At 40.2% G+C, this 18,022-nt stretch overlaps 2 protein-coding genes across 2 annotated transcripts; both read left to right on the forward strand.

The window, feature by feature from the left end:
• LOC115010440 (beta-1,4 N-acetylgalactosaminyltransferase 2-like) lies at nucleotides 1–11,032 on the forward strand. The gene is given in 11 exon segments (XM_029434973.1): nucleotides 1–74; nucleotides 1,375–1,533; nucleotides 2,570–2,676; nucleotides 2,887–2,924; nucleotides 4,149–4,215; nucleotides 6,903–7,016; nucleotides 7,367–7,453; nucleotides 8,235–8,416; nucleotides 10,004–10,147; nucleotides 10,391–10,619; nucleotides 10,745–11,032. Coding segments are annotated over 11 exon segments (1,398 nt in total). The 3' UTR covers nucleotides 10,942–11,032.
• A 1,973-nt stretch (nucleotides 11,033–13,005) lies between these two features.
• Nucleotides 13,006–17,835, forward strand: tprg1l (tumor protein p63 regulated 1-like). The gene is given in 7 exon segments (XM_029434975.1): nucleotides 13,006–13,173; nucleotides 13,175–13,381; nucleotides 13,601–13,692; nucleotides 14,008–14,058; nucleotides 14,166–14,291; nucleotides 14,757–14,910; nucleotides 16,409–17,835. Coding segments are annotated over 7 exon segments (846 nt in total). The 5' UTR covers nucleotides 13,006–13,152; the 3' UTR covers nucleotides 16,604–17,835.
• Nucleotides 17,836–18,022: the final 187 nt, after the last annotated feature.

Consider the following 18,022-nt stretch of genomic DNA (forward strand, 5'->3'; position numbering starts at 1 on the left):
ATGGTATACCATAACGATCATGGCAAGCTCATCAAAGAGGTTCCAACTAAAAAAAAAACGAGGTAATGTCCTGTGTGTGTGTGTGTGTGTGTGTGTGTGTGTGTGTGTGTGTGTGTGTGTGTGTGTGTGTGTTTGTGTGTGTGTGTGTGTGTGTGACTTTTTTTGTAAATGTCATATAAATCCAATGATCTTTTTCGCATAAGGCTGACTTCCTGTTTCAATATGGGCATGCAGATGTCTCAGGCCTGGACTCTGATCCAGCTTGTGAAATGTATCAGATTGGACAATGTCAAGTCAAGTTACAACAGCTTTCTGTATCAGGGCGAAAATTGCTCTCGTAGCCACGGTAACACCATTCCACAAAAACATAGAAGCTTCACAATTTGGTATTCTGAAGGTCTTGAGTTTCTACTGAACACATGTGAGAAGGATCTGTTCAATCCTGTGGGAGGAGCTTCAAAAAGTTCCATAACCGTAAGGTAAAGAAACGGTGGTGTAAAAGGGCGTTTTATCACATGACCACATCAATCATCATCATCGATAGAGGTATCGGCTATTCCTTCACAATTCAGCATCACCTTAGTCTGAGAGTTATACAAAACCTAATTTGAAATGAATCCAATAAACCCTCTAGAAGTTTGAAGAAGTTTGCATAAAATACATGAGAAATGCACAACATTCAAAATGTCCGACTTTAACTAAACAAAAATATTTACTAATTTGAAGATTGGTGCAAAGTTTTGTGAGTTTTTGTGTATCTGTAAGTCCTCAAATGTGTTTGGAAATTGAAAATGAACATTTCTTACTGTTTTAAATATATTTTAAATTGTCTCTCTGTCTGTAGACAGATTTTGTCACTGCAATAGTTTGGCATCTGTGCAAGATGATGTGACAAAACTTTACATGTGTGCAGTTGAGATCCAAATGAAGGCAGAGTTCGAAGATGGGTATGGTCCGAGCGAGGTTGTCAGATGTAGGAAGTGGGGAAGGAGATGTTACCCGCTAAAAGTTCTAAGACAATAACACCCAGACCTGACGACATTGTGTGATAGTGATCTGTCAATCACGAGGTAGCCCCGCCCTAAAGCCTGCTTTGTCTTCTATGTTACTCTAAATGGGACCATCATTTACAAAATGAACATCATGCATTATTGAAGAAGACTTGAAACTAGAGACAATAACATTGTCAGGAAGTGAGAAGTAAGTGGAACCCTGCCCTGCTTGACAGTTTGACAGAATACAAGTTTAGGGCACTTCTGCATTGGCTTGACTTTTCAGAACTGGAGGTAGCCGCTTGGTTGGACTTTGTAGCTCTTTGGTGATAATAATATAATGATGAAAACCAAATTGTGACCCTTCACAACTTCCATATAACCCACACCTTTCCAGGTTGCTACCCCAGAGTAATCTTCACCCACCTGTTCCGTGCACTTGTCCTGGCGGTGCAGTGCTCCTCAAAGATCGCCTCCCTAAGGATCAGTATGAGCAGCTGGTGCAACGGCGCGCTAAAGAGTTCAAACAACACAAAGCCAGGTATTGGATGGCTTGTTGAATGTATGCAGGGATGAATGGGGTGCTTTTGTTTAATTACCTTCTTCTTCAGTGGTACTTACACTTGGTAATAACCATCTTGTTGGTGATCCTCGATCAATTCCATGATAATTAAAGATAACAACCAGGTACTATCTTGGCTAACTGTAATTACGAAAATATTGGTAATACTGGCGTTTTATTTTTTGTAATAGGATAATAATGAGGCAAGAACATTTCAACCTAATAAAGGGACAGAATATCTCTGTAACAACGTGCCATCTGCTCCTTATAATCCTGTTTCATTACTGTGTCCACATGTGAAGGCCAGTATAGCAATGTACAACATTTGTTATATGAAGACCATAAAGTGCTTTTCATCCAAACTCCATCCATTGCTTTCTTCTTTCAATGAGATATTTCATGACTCGCTGATATCATCCCATGAATGTTGCGAATAATAAACCTGTATTATTGGGGGCATATTACCCTTTCTATAAAACCTTACTGATGCTCAGTCCCTTTGTCAATTTTGTCAAGTTTTCCCTGTTATTACTCTCACGTGTTTGCCCATGAATCAGCTACCCTATTACACAAAGTAAAACCCAGTCTTACCAATATTCTTTCTTTTCTTTTTTTAAACAGTGTTAATAGGTACAATTACCAACTGCAAAAAACTCTCACTTGCTCCTCATTGTCGTTTAATTATTGTAGTATTTTTTATTATTATATTATGTTGTGTATATAATGATTATATTATTATCATATTGTTGTATTTTTATATATAATTATAATGTTACATCATATATTTATTTTCACTATAACATCAACACTGTTTTTTTCTTTCTCTCCGCCACACATCCCAATGCTTACTTTATACTTCTCTACTCTTATCACAGCAGCTCATAAAGCATCATTACTGCTTTAGTTATCATCTGTATGTCTTACCATTAAGGTAAGTTATCTTCTCTGTATACGTGTCACCTGCAACACACAATGCAAATCCACGCCCCCCCCCCCCCCTCCTTCTCCCCCACAGGACTGCATCTGTATTATCCAGAATGCTGTTTGCTTTGCCTAACTCTCCTCTGCAGTATCCTATCCAGGGTTTTAAGGTGCGGCCTTTGACCTCCACTCTCATACCAGGTATGCTGCACGACACAGTATTTTTTCTTAATCTATTTGAAGGGTTAGTGTGTTTACATTGCAGTTCTTTCAACAGTTAGTTGGAGAAGAATGGGTTAGGTGAGTCATGGAAAAATGCTTACTTTGTTACAAAGTCAACAAAGCCAGAGACGAATGTGTTTGCTTAATTTAACTGGAGAGTATGTAAGTTTTAGGTCATTTGGATTTCAGGTTTGGCACTGCATGCAGAACAAAGAAACAGCTACAAGGTTGGTCTGATCCCATAGATGCAACTTGTCATTCTCAGACAAGGCAACCTGTGGTAGCAGGTTTGATTGTTTTTATAAGATGGCTGCTGAATGTTTACTATGTATTAAAACATGCCACATGTAGAACACAGCGATGGTATTACATTATATAGCACTTCAGGAAGATAGCACATTTGAAAATGAAACATACAGAAAACTAAATATATATGTGTGTGTGTGTGTGTGTGTGTGTGTATGTATCACATGAAATAACTTTTTATATTCCCATAGAATGAATTACATTGTACAGCAGCCATCTTGGTGTTAACTTTGGGGAAAAGGGGCAGAAACCTCTCTGCAAATATGACACATTTCCTGAAACTGCTGCAAAAGATGCCTATGGATTTGATTTTGAAAACCAATATTTATTTTTATAGTAGAGTTTTTCCATAATTCCATTCTTGTCATAACCTTGCCATGAATAGCCTATATTTAAAGGTGATAAATAATATTAACGAGATTTCGCAATTACTATTGGCTTTCAAAACGTCTTTACCTGACTCTAAGATCAGGTTCTATTGCTGCCCACCTTGTTGTTGCAGCCTGTGTTAACTGTACACTGTCCTTGCTTTCTCTGATCTTTTGATTGTGTGGCATTTGGTGTGGGACTGGCTTTATTTTTATTTTTTTCTTGGGAAATTAATAAATGGATATTAATATCCTGGTGCCCAATCTGAACGTTTTGCTTTACTTTGCAAACAAATATATAACATTCCAAGACTCATTTTTGGAATACATTTCATTACCTTTACTCCAATCTTCATGAAATTAAAGATATTTTAAAGCAACGTTTATAATAAAAAAAAAAGAACTTGTGTGCCATCTGTGCATCGCAGCTTTACATATGATGTGATGACCTCTCAGAATCTCCTCACTTAAAGATGAGGCAGCCCGGCCAGCTTCAGCGGGTCTGGCGATTTATTAAATACTCTCTCAGTAAGTTCCATCACGAACACGCTTCACCTCTCCCACAGGTGTGTGTGTACACCATTAGAGTGGTTGTTTGCGATGGAACGCAAACGTTTTGCAAAGAACTTTTGCAGGAGAACGTAGAACTATTTATCTTCCTCTCTTGATGTCGCTTCCCGGGCTCCGTAATAAACAGATTAAAAACCTATTTCAACATTTTTATTGGTTAAAATAAATGTTGAAAATGGATGATTTACTTCTCGACGTTGACTCTAGGTCTCCTTGATTGTGTCCAGAGGGGTCCTCACCACTGAGATTCCAGCTGAAGGAGCGCAGGTCCAAGGTGAGATTCAACTAACTTCATATTGGTTGCCATCGTGGTTCTTGAATCGATGTGACTAAATTTGATTTGCTTAAGCACATATACAACCAAGAGCTGACAATGGTGGGTGAGCCATAGCAAAAACGTTGCATTTACTAAAGATAATGGACCTTGATTTGGCACCTGCTGCAGTGTTTCAGATATTTGAATGTGTTTTATTTCCCCCCCCAGAAGGCCATTGATTTAAATAAATTTCCATGCGGTCATTTGCTTAGTCCATCACAGTAAATGTCTTGTCTTCATTTTTGTCAAGGTTTATATTACTTATTATATTATTGTAAGGAAACACAAGCTGTATTTCCACATGTTTCTATCTCTCTTTACATTTTATTTGACTTTTGTTAAATTATTCAATTTCCTGTATCTCTAGTCAACATGTGGATACTGTTTATAGTCTTATTATCAGCTTGTCAGTCCCTTGTTAACCTGTTTAGCACTTTGAACTGAACTAGCCTGTATGAAAAGTGCTACGCCAACAAAGTTTGACCCTAACCCTAACCTTAACCCTAACCCTGATCGGGTCGGGTCGGGAAACAAGCGAGGCAGACAGCTCCAAAACAGGCTTGACAGGTGAAACATGCAGGGTCTGCAACGAGAGATCTGTTAACAAGTAATAAATAATGAAATCTCCTTTCCTCCGCTCAGGGCCAAAACACGGTCGAGGGCCAAACACGGTCCACAGTTATTGAACAGGATACACATATTGGATAAAGTGCAAAAAGATATGGAACATATTTAAGTCAACTGCAAAAGGATTGCTGAGCAGTTCAATTTAAATTTCTGAGCTGCAAAGTCGGCAAATGCTCTCAGTTTATCAGCAGAATGCGCAGCAGGGAACACAACGGTGGAGATGGTTTGTCAGTGTTTGGAAACACGCAGTGACCAAAGTTTCCTTCTGCATCAGAGTCTCCCACAGGCAGCTCGGCTTGGAACGCTCTCACTGCATCACACATGTCTGTGATCACACGGCCCTGAAGCTGCAGGTTTAACAGTGAGATGCTTCGTTATGTCGCACAAACAGTCCAGCTCACATCGTCCCAGAGATCTGTGGTGTTTCCTTTTGCTTTCCAAAAACTGGTAGCAACTCGCAACTTGAAAAATCTATTCAGCACTTTCCCTCGACTCAGCCATCGCACCGCCACGTTCAGAAAAGACTTAAATTGACTCTTAAATAAAGTAAAGTTTCCTGTCTGTGTTACGGTGCTTATTACATGTTCCATCTCGAGAGCTTTACAACACAGCACTACCTGGTGTATGATGCAGTGATACACCGTCAGCTGCCCACTAATCCGCACTTTTCACCGCATCGCAGGCGCTCCATCTGTCGTCAGTCCCGTCAGTTTGTCCCGGGGCAGTTTCATTTCATTCACACATTTAGATTCTTCCTCAAATGTCTTTTCCCGTGGTTGTGCCATGCATTGATTTAATTACCAAAACCGGCAGGGCAGTTAAGTTCGACATATATTTTCTCGTGGGCCGGATATAATTTCCTTGAGTTTGACACCCGTGCAGTAAACACTGAAATGTGCACATAATTGAGATAAATAACGTAAGCGTTTAGTTTATTTAATAAAAAAACACCTGTTCAATGAAACACTGATACCGCTATTAGTTCTCAGTGTTATACTTAAAAAATGCACACATAAAGTTGCATTCAAATTTATTAAATATATGGCTCTCAAGGAAATACATTAAAAAATATTTGACTTTTATGGCTCTCCCAGCCAAAAAGGTTCCCGACAAAAAGGTTGGTGACCGCTGCCTTAGTGTACTAGATACTGAGAGTTACTTCAAGGGTACTGAATAATACGAAGGGCTACTTGTTTGATACAAACTTCCTGAATAACATAGTTGCACCTTTAATGATAATATTATCATTCATAATCATAATAAATATACTATATTATATATGTGAAGAGACTGTCTGATCACATGTTAATTATTCCTCACAATGATTTACCATGGTAGGAAACTGTTAGGAAAATGTTCTCAATCTCTTTCAACATTTGAAAGTCAGAGTTATCACATCTCTGATATTTCTGTAAATATCTTTATTGACAGTTTTGTATGAATGAGAATATTTGTAGCATTTTGTTCAGAATCACACCGGTTATATTTTAATACAAAGTATCACTTCTGTAAAAAGATTTAGGAAATCATTAACTGTCACATCTTCAAATCATATCCTGTTTGTACAAACACTAACTTACATCTAGCATCGGAGAGAGAGGAGATCACATCGAAGCTGCTCCCGCTAGCTTGTCTCAGCGAAAAGGGAAATGGAGATTTAGCTTACAGGGTCAGAGTTCATATACATAAAACATTTTTGTTTTTTAAATTCTATATTCAATATTGTCATTTTAAAATAAAGAATAATTCAAGTGTTATTGATTTTTTTTTTAAACAGCAAAATAATTAAATACAAATTTTAGACGGAGCTTCATGGTGACTAGTGCTATTTCTATAACATGCTCTGCGGGTGACTCACGTAGTCCCTGCGGGCGACCAAGTGCCCGCGGCACAGCGTTGGTCACCCCTGGTGTAAGGTATAGCCACTCAATGATTTACACTGAATTACTTCAAAGCATCACTAATTTGTGTTAAAATCATATAAATGTTCTCTTTTTGTTTTTGCAAAATCATGCCAGGTGCTGGTGAGACCAGACTGATAATGGAGTCGAGCAGCCTGGTGATCCTCAATAAAATGCTGGCTAAAGTGTCCTATACCAGTACTGAATACCATATACACACTGGAGACCTCAGTAAGCATCTAAGAAATTGGAACTGAACTAGAAAAAAAAAATCTTTATTTATAAAGAAATCTGTCTTTATAGAAATTGAATGCAAAACATATAGTTTATGTCTTGATACAGTGAATGTAATCAAAAAGAATTGCAAAAATCAAAATGTGCAGCTGTCAATGTTTTGTACAGGTACATGTGCATAAGTCTGTGTGTGTGTAATGTTCAACTAGAATTAGTCAAATGAGTTACTGTGGAAAATGTTTGTACAGTTGGCGTACTGTTCTTAGATTCACTAGCTGCTAAATGTACTATTAATAACTAAGTTATAACTAGTAAGACACAGCTTAGATGTCATTTTCTGTACTTAGCGACCTTCCAGTTTGAAAACCATGAAGCCATGTTCCCCATTACCATCCAACAGCCTCAACTGCCAGTCCTGTATGACATGGGAACAGGTAGGAGTGCACTCAACATGGTGGTCTCTGGGGGTTCAAAAGCCAGTTAACATGCAATTAGTTATGGCAGGAAAGTGCTTCTTCTCTGCTTTTGTGGGATGAATCATTCATTACATTACAGTACATTTAGCTGACGCATTTGCCCAATAAGTGCAAACAATCATGAGGATACAACTCCGAACAGCAGGAATCTTGCAAGTACATTAGCTTCAAATAAGCCAAACAAATGTAAGTGCAACAAACAGAAGCAATATCATTTTCAACCATTCGAGCATCAATCAGTGATGTCACATAAAAGATGCAGTCTAGTATATTTAAGACTATTCAAATTTAAAATCAACCCATAAAAGATGCAGGAATATGAAACTGTTACTAAATTGTGTATTGAGGTTTTTTCTTTTTTTAAACGTGTATTCATTCATTATTTGTGAAAAGAGGAATTTTTTTCTCAGCCATCAAACAACACTGCTTCGTATTGTATATTAGCGTTATTCACCAATTCATTTAAACTGACACATTTACGATGACTGCCTTTAGAATTTTTTTTCACCAATCAAAAAAAAGACCAATAGCTGAACTCATTTAGAGAAGCTAACAAGTTCATGTGGAAAAATCTCAGTCAGCCGGATCAGCAATGAAATGATCCATTCCTAGCTCGAAACACAAATTTAACAAATCTATCCAGGTCTGAATACAACAACTAATCGCTAATCACGGGAACAGTGGTTCTCATAATGTCTTCATGTGTCTTTTCTTGAAATAACTCTTTTCCCTCTCTCAGATATCAGCTCTCACGTCACCATCACCACAAAGACATTCCTGCGCTACCCACAACTCAAGGTGTTGTTGAGTAGCATCCGGCAATTCTATAGCAACATAAACGTCATCATTGCAGATGACAGCTTTGAACCAGAGAAAATTAATGGATCCAACATCCAACACTACATCATGCCTCCAGCACAGGTACGCACAGACAGACAGACAGACAGACAGAGACACACAGACAGACAGACAGACAGACACCAGAGACAGACAAACAGCAGAGACAGACAGACAGACAGACAGACAGACAGACAGACACCAGAGATAGACACCAGAGACAGACAGACAGACAGACAGACAGACAGACACCAGAGACAGACAGACAGACAGACAGACAGACAGACACCAGAGACAGACAGACAGACAGACAGACAGACACCAGAGACAGACAGACAGACAGACAGACAGACACCAGAGACAGACAGACAGACAGACAGACACCAGAGACAGACAGACAGACAGACAGACACCAGAGACAGACAGACAGACAGACAGACACCAGAGACAGACACCAGAGACAGACAGACAGACACCAGAAGACAGACAGACAGACAACAGACAGACAGACAGGACAGACAGACAGACAGACAGACAGACACCAGAGACAGACAGGACAGACACCAGAGACAGACAGACAGACAGACTGACACCAGAGACACACAGACAGGCAGACAGACACCAGAGACACACAGACAGACAGACAGACAGACACCAGAGACACACAGACAGGCAGACAGACATCAGAGACACACAGACAGACAGACAGACACCAGAGACAGACAGGCAGACAGACACCAGAGACACACAGACAGACAGACAGACAGACAGACAGACAGACACCAGAGACAGACAGCAGACAGACAGACACAGAGACAGACAGACAGACAGACAGACAGACCAGACAGACAGACACCAGAGACAGACACCAGAGACAGACAGACAGAACACCAGAGACAGACAGACAGACACAGAGACAGACAGACAGACACCAGAGACAGACAGACAGACAGACAGACAGACAGACACAGAGACAGACAGACAGACAGACAGACAGACAGACACCAGAGACAGACAGACAGACAGACAGACAGACAGACAGACAGACAGACAGACACCAGAGACAGACAGACAGACAGACAGACACCAGAGACAGACAGACAGACACCAGAGACAGACAGACAGACAGACTGACACCAGAGACACACAGACAGGCAGACAGACACCAGAGACACACAGACAGACAGACAGACACCAGAGACACACAGACAGGCAGACAGACATCAGAGACACACAGACAGACAGACAGACACCAGAGACAGACAGGCAGACAGACACCAGAGACACACAGACAGACAGACAGACAGACAGACAGACAGACAGACACCAGAGACAGACAGACAGACACCTTATAATCATTAATTAACTAGATACTTATTTTGGGGGAAATTTATTTTGGAGATCCAACAACTACAGGTATCAATATAAATAAGTCTCAATATAGACTTTTATTTGCAGATAATCTTCTGATGTATTAAAATCGGAACAGGTCATTTGTTATTATTTTTAACCAGTGAGGCTGGTTTCGTCTTCACCTTGTGAGACTGTCATTATGGCAAAAAGTGCTCCTGGGATTACCACAGAGGAGGTTTTGGATACTTTGTCAGGTGTTTATAGTTCTGTCGGATTTTGTCACCGTGATATCGCCCTGAAACCTGTTTCCTCCTTCAGGGCTGGTTTGCTGGCAGGAATCTGGCTGTCTCCCAGGTAACCACCAAATACTTCTTGTGGGTGGATGATGACTTTGTGTTTACGGAGAAGACGAAGATCGAGGAGCTGGTGAAAGTGATGGAGGCGATCCCCGAACTGGACGTGGTGAGTATGAAATGGCGGTCAGCTTGTGTTGATTATTTCAAGTAAAATGTTTGAAGGTGTTTATACGTCTGTCTGTGGACGTATTTTGTCACTATATGAGCTCCACTTCAGGAAAGACAGTTCTAGACTTGTTTCTGTTTGCCCGCTATCAACTACAGCCTATCCAAGCATGAATTTGGCAAGAAGCAGATATGCAATGTATGTGTAGCCATTTCATAATCGGTATGTCTTTGTTCTCATCAGCTTGGCGGGACAGTACAAGGGAACCAGTTTTATTTCTCTCTCATCTATGAGGAAGGAGAGGACATGGAAGGCGGTTGCCTGCACAGGAAGTCTCAAGGGAAGTTCCAGTCACTTCATGGTTACCCACAATGCTACCTGGCCAGTGGAGTGGTCAACTTCTTCCTGGCTCGTACAGATGCCGTACAGAGGGTGGGATTTGACCCTAAACTCAAGAGGGTAGCGCACTCAGGTAGGTCTAGACCCAGACGGAGTTTGGAGTCCAAGTGGCAGTAAGTCCACACTCTTTCAGTTTTTGTTGACTGTGATACAAGTAGGCGTTTTTCTAAAAAGCCAAATGTCTGTCTCTGACTCTAGAGTTCTTTATGGATGGCATGGGCTCCTTGCTTGTTGCCACATGTGGCCATGTGTCCGTTGGCCATCAGCCCAAAAAAGGCGTCAACGTGAACCCTGCTCGCTACAGCAGCTTCAGAAACCCTGGTAAACAGGACTCTGACTTCAAACTGCAGCTTCACTTCTTCAAAAACCACCTAAAGTGTATCCTGTATGGATAGAAGGCCACTAGAGGTCATTGAGATGACTGTGTTCATATATCTTCCTCCTCAGTTGTTTTTATTGTTTGGTCCTTTCGGATTAGTTTTATTAAGCTGTAATAATGATGTAATGTAAAGGCAGTGGTGTGTATATACATATGTATATATATATATATATATATATATATATATATATTAATAATTCAAGAAAAATATAATTATTCTTTACTTCACAATAATTCTGTCTGTGTAGAGTAATGTGTTACTTTTGTGTGTGTTACTTTTACCAAATGAACTGCAGAAGTATGACTGGCATCATATAATGGAAGCGGGTAATGGAAGTGGGTGATCATAGCACAGAAACTCAAGTTCATTACAAATTCAGTGATCGGTAAAAACTGAACATGTGTTATGTGTTTTGCCTATTAGTTGGATTAGTAGTCAGTATTACAATTGGGGAATTTAGAAAATATGGTCAATCACTCAATGCATTACTTAACCTTGGGAAACGATTCTGAACTCTGACAATATAACAAAGTAAGGGATATTATTTAAATACATAAAACCATTACTGTATTATATGTGTGGAAGAGTCATAGAACATGAAGTTTGGTGAGTAATAGCTGTTGAAAACTTATTCTTTCCCTAAATGACTAATGAACTAAAAGGTTAAATCATTAAGATTTAAAAATCTGCTTTACAAGTTTCCTGATCAAGCCATGCAGTTACACACAATACTTACCTCTGCTGTTGGTTGGTTGATAGGTTGGTTGTGCCTCCTGTGACACCAGCACTGGTGTTGACTATATTCTGATTGGGTTCATTGGGTCCAGCTGCGTGTTTGCTTTGTTCTGGTGTTTTGTTTGTGAGGCGTTCTGGTTTTAGGAGATTTTTCCTTTTGTGTGATCGTGCGATCAGAGGAGGCAGAGCCTCACCTGTTATCATGAAAAGTAAAAAAACTAATAACAATAAAATAAATATTAATATTTGTCCACTGGTCTGTGCTATAAATGTATTTTCTGTATGATTGCAATAATTTTGATCATTTTTATAGTCAAAATCGCCATTGAAAATGGGATCTGACTAAGAGAAAACAATCCAATATTTAAATTAAAAACTAAATGTTGACCTAGAATAAAATATTATTTTGCTTTTTTGGTTATCCTTTTGTTGAATAGTCTGTATATAAGCTTATTTTTTGTCCAAACATGTACCTTACCTGTGTGTCTATAAATAATGCTGATATGAGATATTAAACATAACTAGTGGTCAATGTTAATGCTGCTAAGAAAATGGTTCATATACTTGTAAATCTGACTCTGAGTCAGTGCCTCACCAGCCATGAACCTCACGTCACCGAATGGAAGAGCATCATTTGTTACAATGATAACACGTAGCCTACTGGCAGTCTGCTCTGCTCAACTCAAACCACTTGAGTTACCATCATTTGTAGTGTATTGTCGCCCTCTGGTGATGAAGTCCTGGGACCATGCATGAACACAAGCTGATCTTTGAACATGCAACCCCAAGGCAGGGAGTCTATTACACTATACAATGAACAATAACATTTTTTAAATATTGCCTGTATCTATATTATATATCAACAAGTATTGTCTGTGTAGATAAAGCCTGATATATTTTACTCTTCTGTGCCATTGTTGTACAGAAACTACACAACACTGCCACACACAGACTGATGCTGTTTCTTACATCTTCTCATCTCACTCTTCTCTAACCTCATGACATACAGCCTACAGATGGGTCTTCAAGGACATTATCTGCCAAATGCTAGAATTAAGATCACAAGCAAATTTGTGTTGGATTAACCTTCTATTTTAAATCTTAAAGTGGATGGGAGCAAATAAAGACACTCAAGCAGGATGAGGGAGTGGGGTGTAAATATGGCGACGTCATAATCAAATAATAACGGGTTAATTGGATGCGTTGAATCAAATTGACACCCGTCTTCAGATTATTTAGTCATCGTAGAACTGATCATTATGAAAAGTGGGCACTTCACCTCTAAACACCTGTTTCTGTAATTAGCTCGTTATGTTCCTTTAAGAGAAAGGAAGTGAAGCAAGAGGACACTACTTCCTCGTAGCCATCTCACAATCAAAACATTGTCCGTGCGCAATGGGTGAGTGTTTATCTTCATCCAAACAGGACATCGTGTAATCTAACACTTGACGCAAATAGTCGGGGAGCTCCCCGAACAGCGTTTGTCGCACGATGCTTCAGCTGAACGACACAGGTGGAGCCGGAGAGTCAGGGCGCTGCGATTCTCCACCCTGCAGAAACCGAGGAGGGGGTCGAGGTTGCTTTCACGCCGCCGGAGGCCGGGCGAAGCCTCGGATACGGAGCCTCCGTGGCCTGCTGCCCCCCGTTACAGACGCTGACGCCTTTTCATGTGCATAACCCCACCATGCAAGCGAAAGTGAAGGACTATTTCGTGTTTAGGGTAAGTTAAGCGGCAGGTTTGTTTTAATACCACTGCATGCGTATGTGCCTTTCAAAATAGCCCCTTCCAATACACTCATGCTCTTAAAAAGGTAATTGTGATAAATAAACAGGAACATTAACTTACCACGCGTAAGTAGCAGTGCAGAAGCTACACCAGCACATCGCAGGGAGGAATGGGTGATGCTGATGACTGACAGTTGTGTGATGCTGATCTCAGCCAGGTACCATTGAGCAGGCTGTGAGCGACATCAGGACTGTGGCACTCCCTTCAGAGGATGGAGAGGTGCTCAGCGTCTGGCTGCTAGCTGAGTAAGTATCCCAGCAGCATGCAGCTGTTTGTATGGTTTAGTATACTTATATACAGACGCATCAGCTGGAGATGTGTTAGATCTACTGGACTAAATGTTTAACAGTGATCTGTTTGATATGTAGGATCTTATACGTGTCACATGATAATAAATATATTTGATTGTTTATCCAACTCATCTTGTAGTTTTACCTTTTACGTTTTTAACTATGCAACTCAGTATATGACAAATGTTTTATGCCAGGTTTCAAATTTGTGTTTTATAACTGTCAAAAAGCAGCTGACATATTTGTCATTTGTGTGTGGGTCTTCTGCAGAATCGACCACTGGAACAATGAGAGGGAGAGACTTGTGCTTATAACTGATAGGTAAGTCAAAAAGGTAGATTTTGTTGACCCATGTTTGAGGAAATATACCACATAACATTCGACACATTATGTGGACACGATCTGACATATTATGGTCATGTGCGCAGGTCGCTGCTGGTGTGCAAGTACGACTTCATCAACCTGTTGTGTCAGCAGGTCGTCAGGATCTCTCTCAACGCTGTAGACACCATCTCAGTGGGCGAGTTTGAGTTCCCACCCAAATCCCTCAACAAGTACGCCAGCATGTGTTAGTCTGCCAACAGCAGATTAGCATTTATAGCATGTACTCCACTGTTAAAAATAGGACTCCACTACAGCCATGAAAGATCATTAAAATAATGCAGCTGAGATTTTGTTGTTGCTTAGTTGTAAAAAAGTAACAAGTTATCTTACAGACTGTTAAAGTTTTGTATTGTTGGTAGTATTTATACTTGTTGTTAAGTTAGTAATCATGAGCTTGATTTATTCCATATCTATAGAAAGGTTTACAAAAGCAAAGAAAAAGTTGTAAAAAAAAAAAAACAGAATCAGGAGATGAAGATAAAGAAATAAAGAAAGATATAAAAAGAAAAAAAGACTCCAACCCTCTAAACATACGTGGCTCAGCTTGGTGGCAGTGCTTTGATGTTCTACTGGCACATGTAGCCGGCGGATCCTTAATAGTCCCTCTTCTTGTACACTGTTGTGTTTTCTTACAGGAGAGAAGGCTACGGGATTCGTGTTCAGTGGGACAAACGTCCTCGCGCCTCGTTCCTAAACCGCTGGAACCCCTGGTCCACAGAAATGCCCTATGCCACCCTCGCAGAGCACCCCATGGCCCGCGCTGATGAGAAGGTGGCCTCCCTCTGCCAGGTTTAATCCCTTATCTAAAAAAACTAAAACTAAAAATGCATCTAATGGATTATTTGACATTTCATTGAAAAAAGGAGTTAAAGCTTAAAAATTGAAAAACATTTGTGTGTGTGCCTTCTGCTTATTTCACAAGACAAACAATGGTGACCATTGGTGCAGCAGTTCATTCATACAAAAACATACATAAACAGCTCCAGCAGTGACAGCACAACTGAAAACAATAGATTGATTGCTGCCTTAAACACAAATGTCATCCCGAGAGAAAAATCCAGTTGTTCATATGACTTTAAACAGTGCAGTCATAACTTTGTGTATGAACAGTTATTTTTAAAGTTGTTTGTTTTTATCTCATTGGCAAGGCAACAACAGTACCCGGGGGAAATGTTCTGCATCTTCTCCTTCAGCCAGTCGCATTTGTAAATAATGTAAATACATGTAAAACATCCTTCGAGGGCATTACTAATTATTGAACTCATAACCTCTGCAAAAGAAATGTAAGTCACAGCCCATTCATTTCACCTTTCTTTTATGCTAAATGCAAAAAAATCAACTTTTTTATCCATGTATCTTTCTGTTTATCAGAAAACAATCCTTTATTAGTCCCACAACGGGGAAATGTATCTTGTCACAGCAAAAGAACATATGAAGTAAAGTGGCAGTACACAATAATTAAATAGAATCAAAAATAATATAAGTACCAAGTGGTTGATAGAACATAAAGTGAGTATTGCACATGGCAGTGATGATTGCACAGCAGTGGTGGAACAGTCTGTTCTTGGTGTGGTGGTCTACCTCTCTATCTGTCCATGTGTTTATGTTACGCTCTGCAGAGGGCTGCTTGTTGGGCCAAACTCCGCCAAAGAGCGTTAACTTTATCCAAACGCACTCGTCCTTTCAGCTCGTGCAGTTTGACATGTTTCGTGCAGTAATGACGCTATTTTTAATCACCGCAAACGCATCCGCACAAACTAGACACACTGGCCTTTTACTTCCACAAAGAAATAATCGTTCGTCCATTTCTCCTGGAAAGTGCGACATTCCGCATCCAGCTTTCTCTTTGTTACACTCGCCACGCTGCGTTCACTGATGTCAATGACGTCTCGTTTAATATTGAAGTTTGACATGACGTGACCACGTAATGACATGTTCCGCTCGTGTTGTGTTCAAGGACCCTGACCGTGGCCAGGAAAACCAGTCAGTCGCCCGTTTAAAATATTGCCGTCTAGTTTCTTTTGCTAGCGGATTTTTTTGCGTGTGTTTTACGAATTACCTCGAGGGCCGGATCAAATGGTCTCGCGGGCCGTATACGGCCCGGAGGCCGGAAGTTCCCCACCCCTGCTTTAAAGGCTCAATCATATGTATTATTCCACACTTTAGAGCAGCTTCAGGAGATGTTGCTTTTAATCTCGAGTGTTTGTATAGATATAAATTGTATATTATGTTATAAGCAAAAGTTTTTGGAGGGGTATTCTGGTTTCATGTTCTTTTTCTCGCCCAGTTGGACAACTTCAGGACCCAACTGGTGCAGGCAGTGAAGAAAGCCCATAAGGAGCACCCCATCCCCGGTCGGGCTAACGGTGTCCTGATCCTGGAGAGACCCCTGCTCATCGAGACCTATCTGGGAATCATGTCCTTCATCAACAATGAAGCAAAGTTGGGCTACTCCATAACCCGTGGCAAGATTGGCTTCTAAATTCCAAGTTTCTCCAAATTACAACAAAGTTCAACCCATGTGTCTGTGTTACACTGCGCTGTCGGAGGGAAGCTTCACTACAGTGTAATGCGCAATCTGTATGTGTAAGTTGAGCCCATGAGATGTCCACACTTCCTCAAGTTGGTGTTGCAGACAAGTGGTCAGCCTACTGTAGGTAAATGATGTGCAGCACTGCATGGACTGCCTTTGTTTTTTGTTTGTTTTTAGCGCCCCACAGTCCCTTTCCTTCAAAGAGCTGCTCAGAGATTTGTTATACCCACGTGGGCAACCAGGAGTGTGTGCCCATGTGACATACGTTGGACAGAAAGGACATAGCAGTTGCATCAATTCATCAGCTTCTTGTAGTCTCACACTCCTTGTTTAACCACTGATTGTCAAAACTAATGTGAAGTTTAGACTTTGTTAGAGGAAGGCAAACATCATGGTCGTTATATCAAGGTTATGGATGCAGCGAAAAAAGGCTAGCTAGAGGAGAGCAGTGAAACTGAAACATTACGAGGACTGCATCGTTCAGATCACAGATGATCACAAAGTGATTATTTTAATAAATGTTACTAATCGGGAAACTGTTGCAGGATCTGCACTGCTATACTGAAAAGCTCTGGGATCAGCAGTGTTGCTTATGGAAGAATAACAGCTGGAATAGCCTATTCAGCATCCATGAAACGTGTTCAGTGGAGATGATTAAATTAATTGTTGTGACCTTCCTCTCTTATTGGCCAATGTTGTGCTCTCCATGCTTACATTCGCCTGTCTGTGCTCAGAGCAGGGTCACGTACCACTTTGAGAACTGCGTTAGCTAATGTAGCTAAAATGTTCTTGTATGTTCCAGATGTTTTATGCAACTCGTATTTGTCAGCTGCACTGAACTGTGCAGTGGGAATAATGGTTGGGTTACAAAATGAAATACATGCAGACAAAGCTTTGCATCAGTTCAATAACCACAAACTGCATCCTATAATACATTGTTGTGCTACCAAACGGTAACACACCATATTTTCATGCTCAACAATGTCAATGAATAATTGTGTCCCCAAATGCCTTTTTCTGGTCTTTACTCGTGCATGTTCCCTGCACGTTAAGTTTGCATGACAGATGTTTTTAAAGGAATATCTTACATGGATTTGTAAATACTAATCAGGTTTTATTTATCTGCTGTTATTTTGTTAACTCTTGAATGCTTCTAGAAAATAAATATTTCATTGCCAGTTTCAAGAATTTCATTGAGAGATTATTACAAACATGTGAAGGCTTACTTTTTGTTATAAATATTTGCAGTACAATAAGTAAAAGTAAAGCCTTTACAATGGAGAACAATGCAACCTTATATAAATGTGACAGCAGAGAGATGATGCCTTAAGGCCAAGTAACAGTCCTTATACTCTTTATTTAGTACCG

Source organism: Cottoperca gobio, chromosome 7 (genome assembly GCF_900634415.1).
Source record: "Cottoperca gobio chromosome 7, fCotGob3.1, whole genome shotgun sequence".
NCBI classification, from domain to species: Eukaryota; Metazoa; Chordata; class Actinopteri; order Perciformes; family Bovichtidae; genus Cottoperca; species Cottoperca gobio.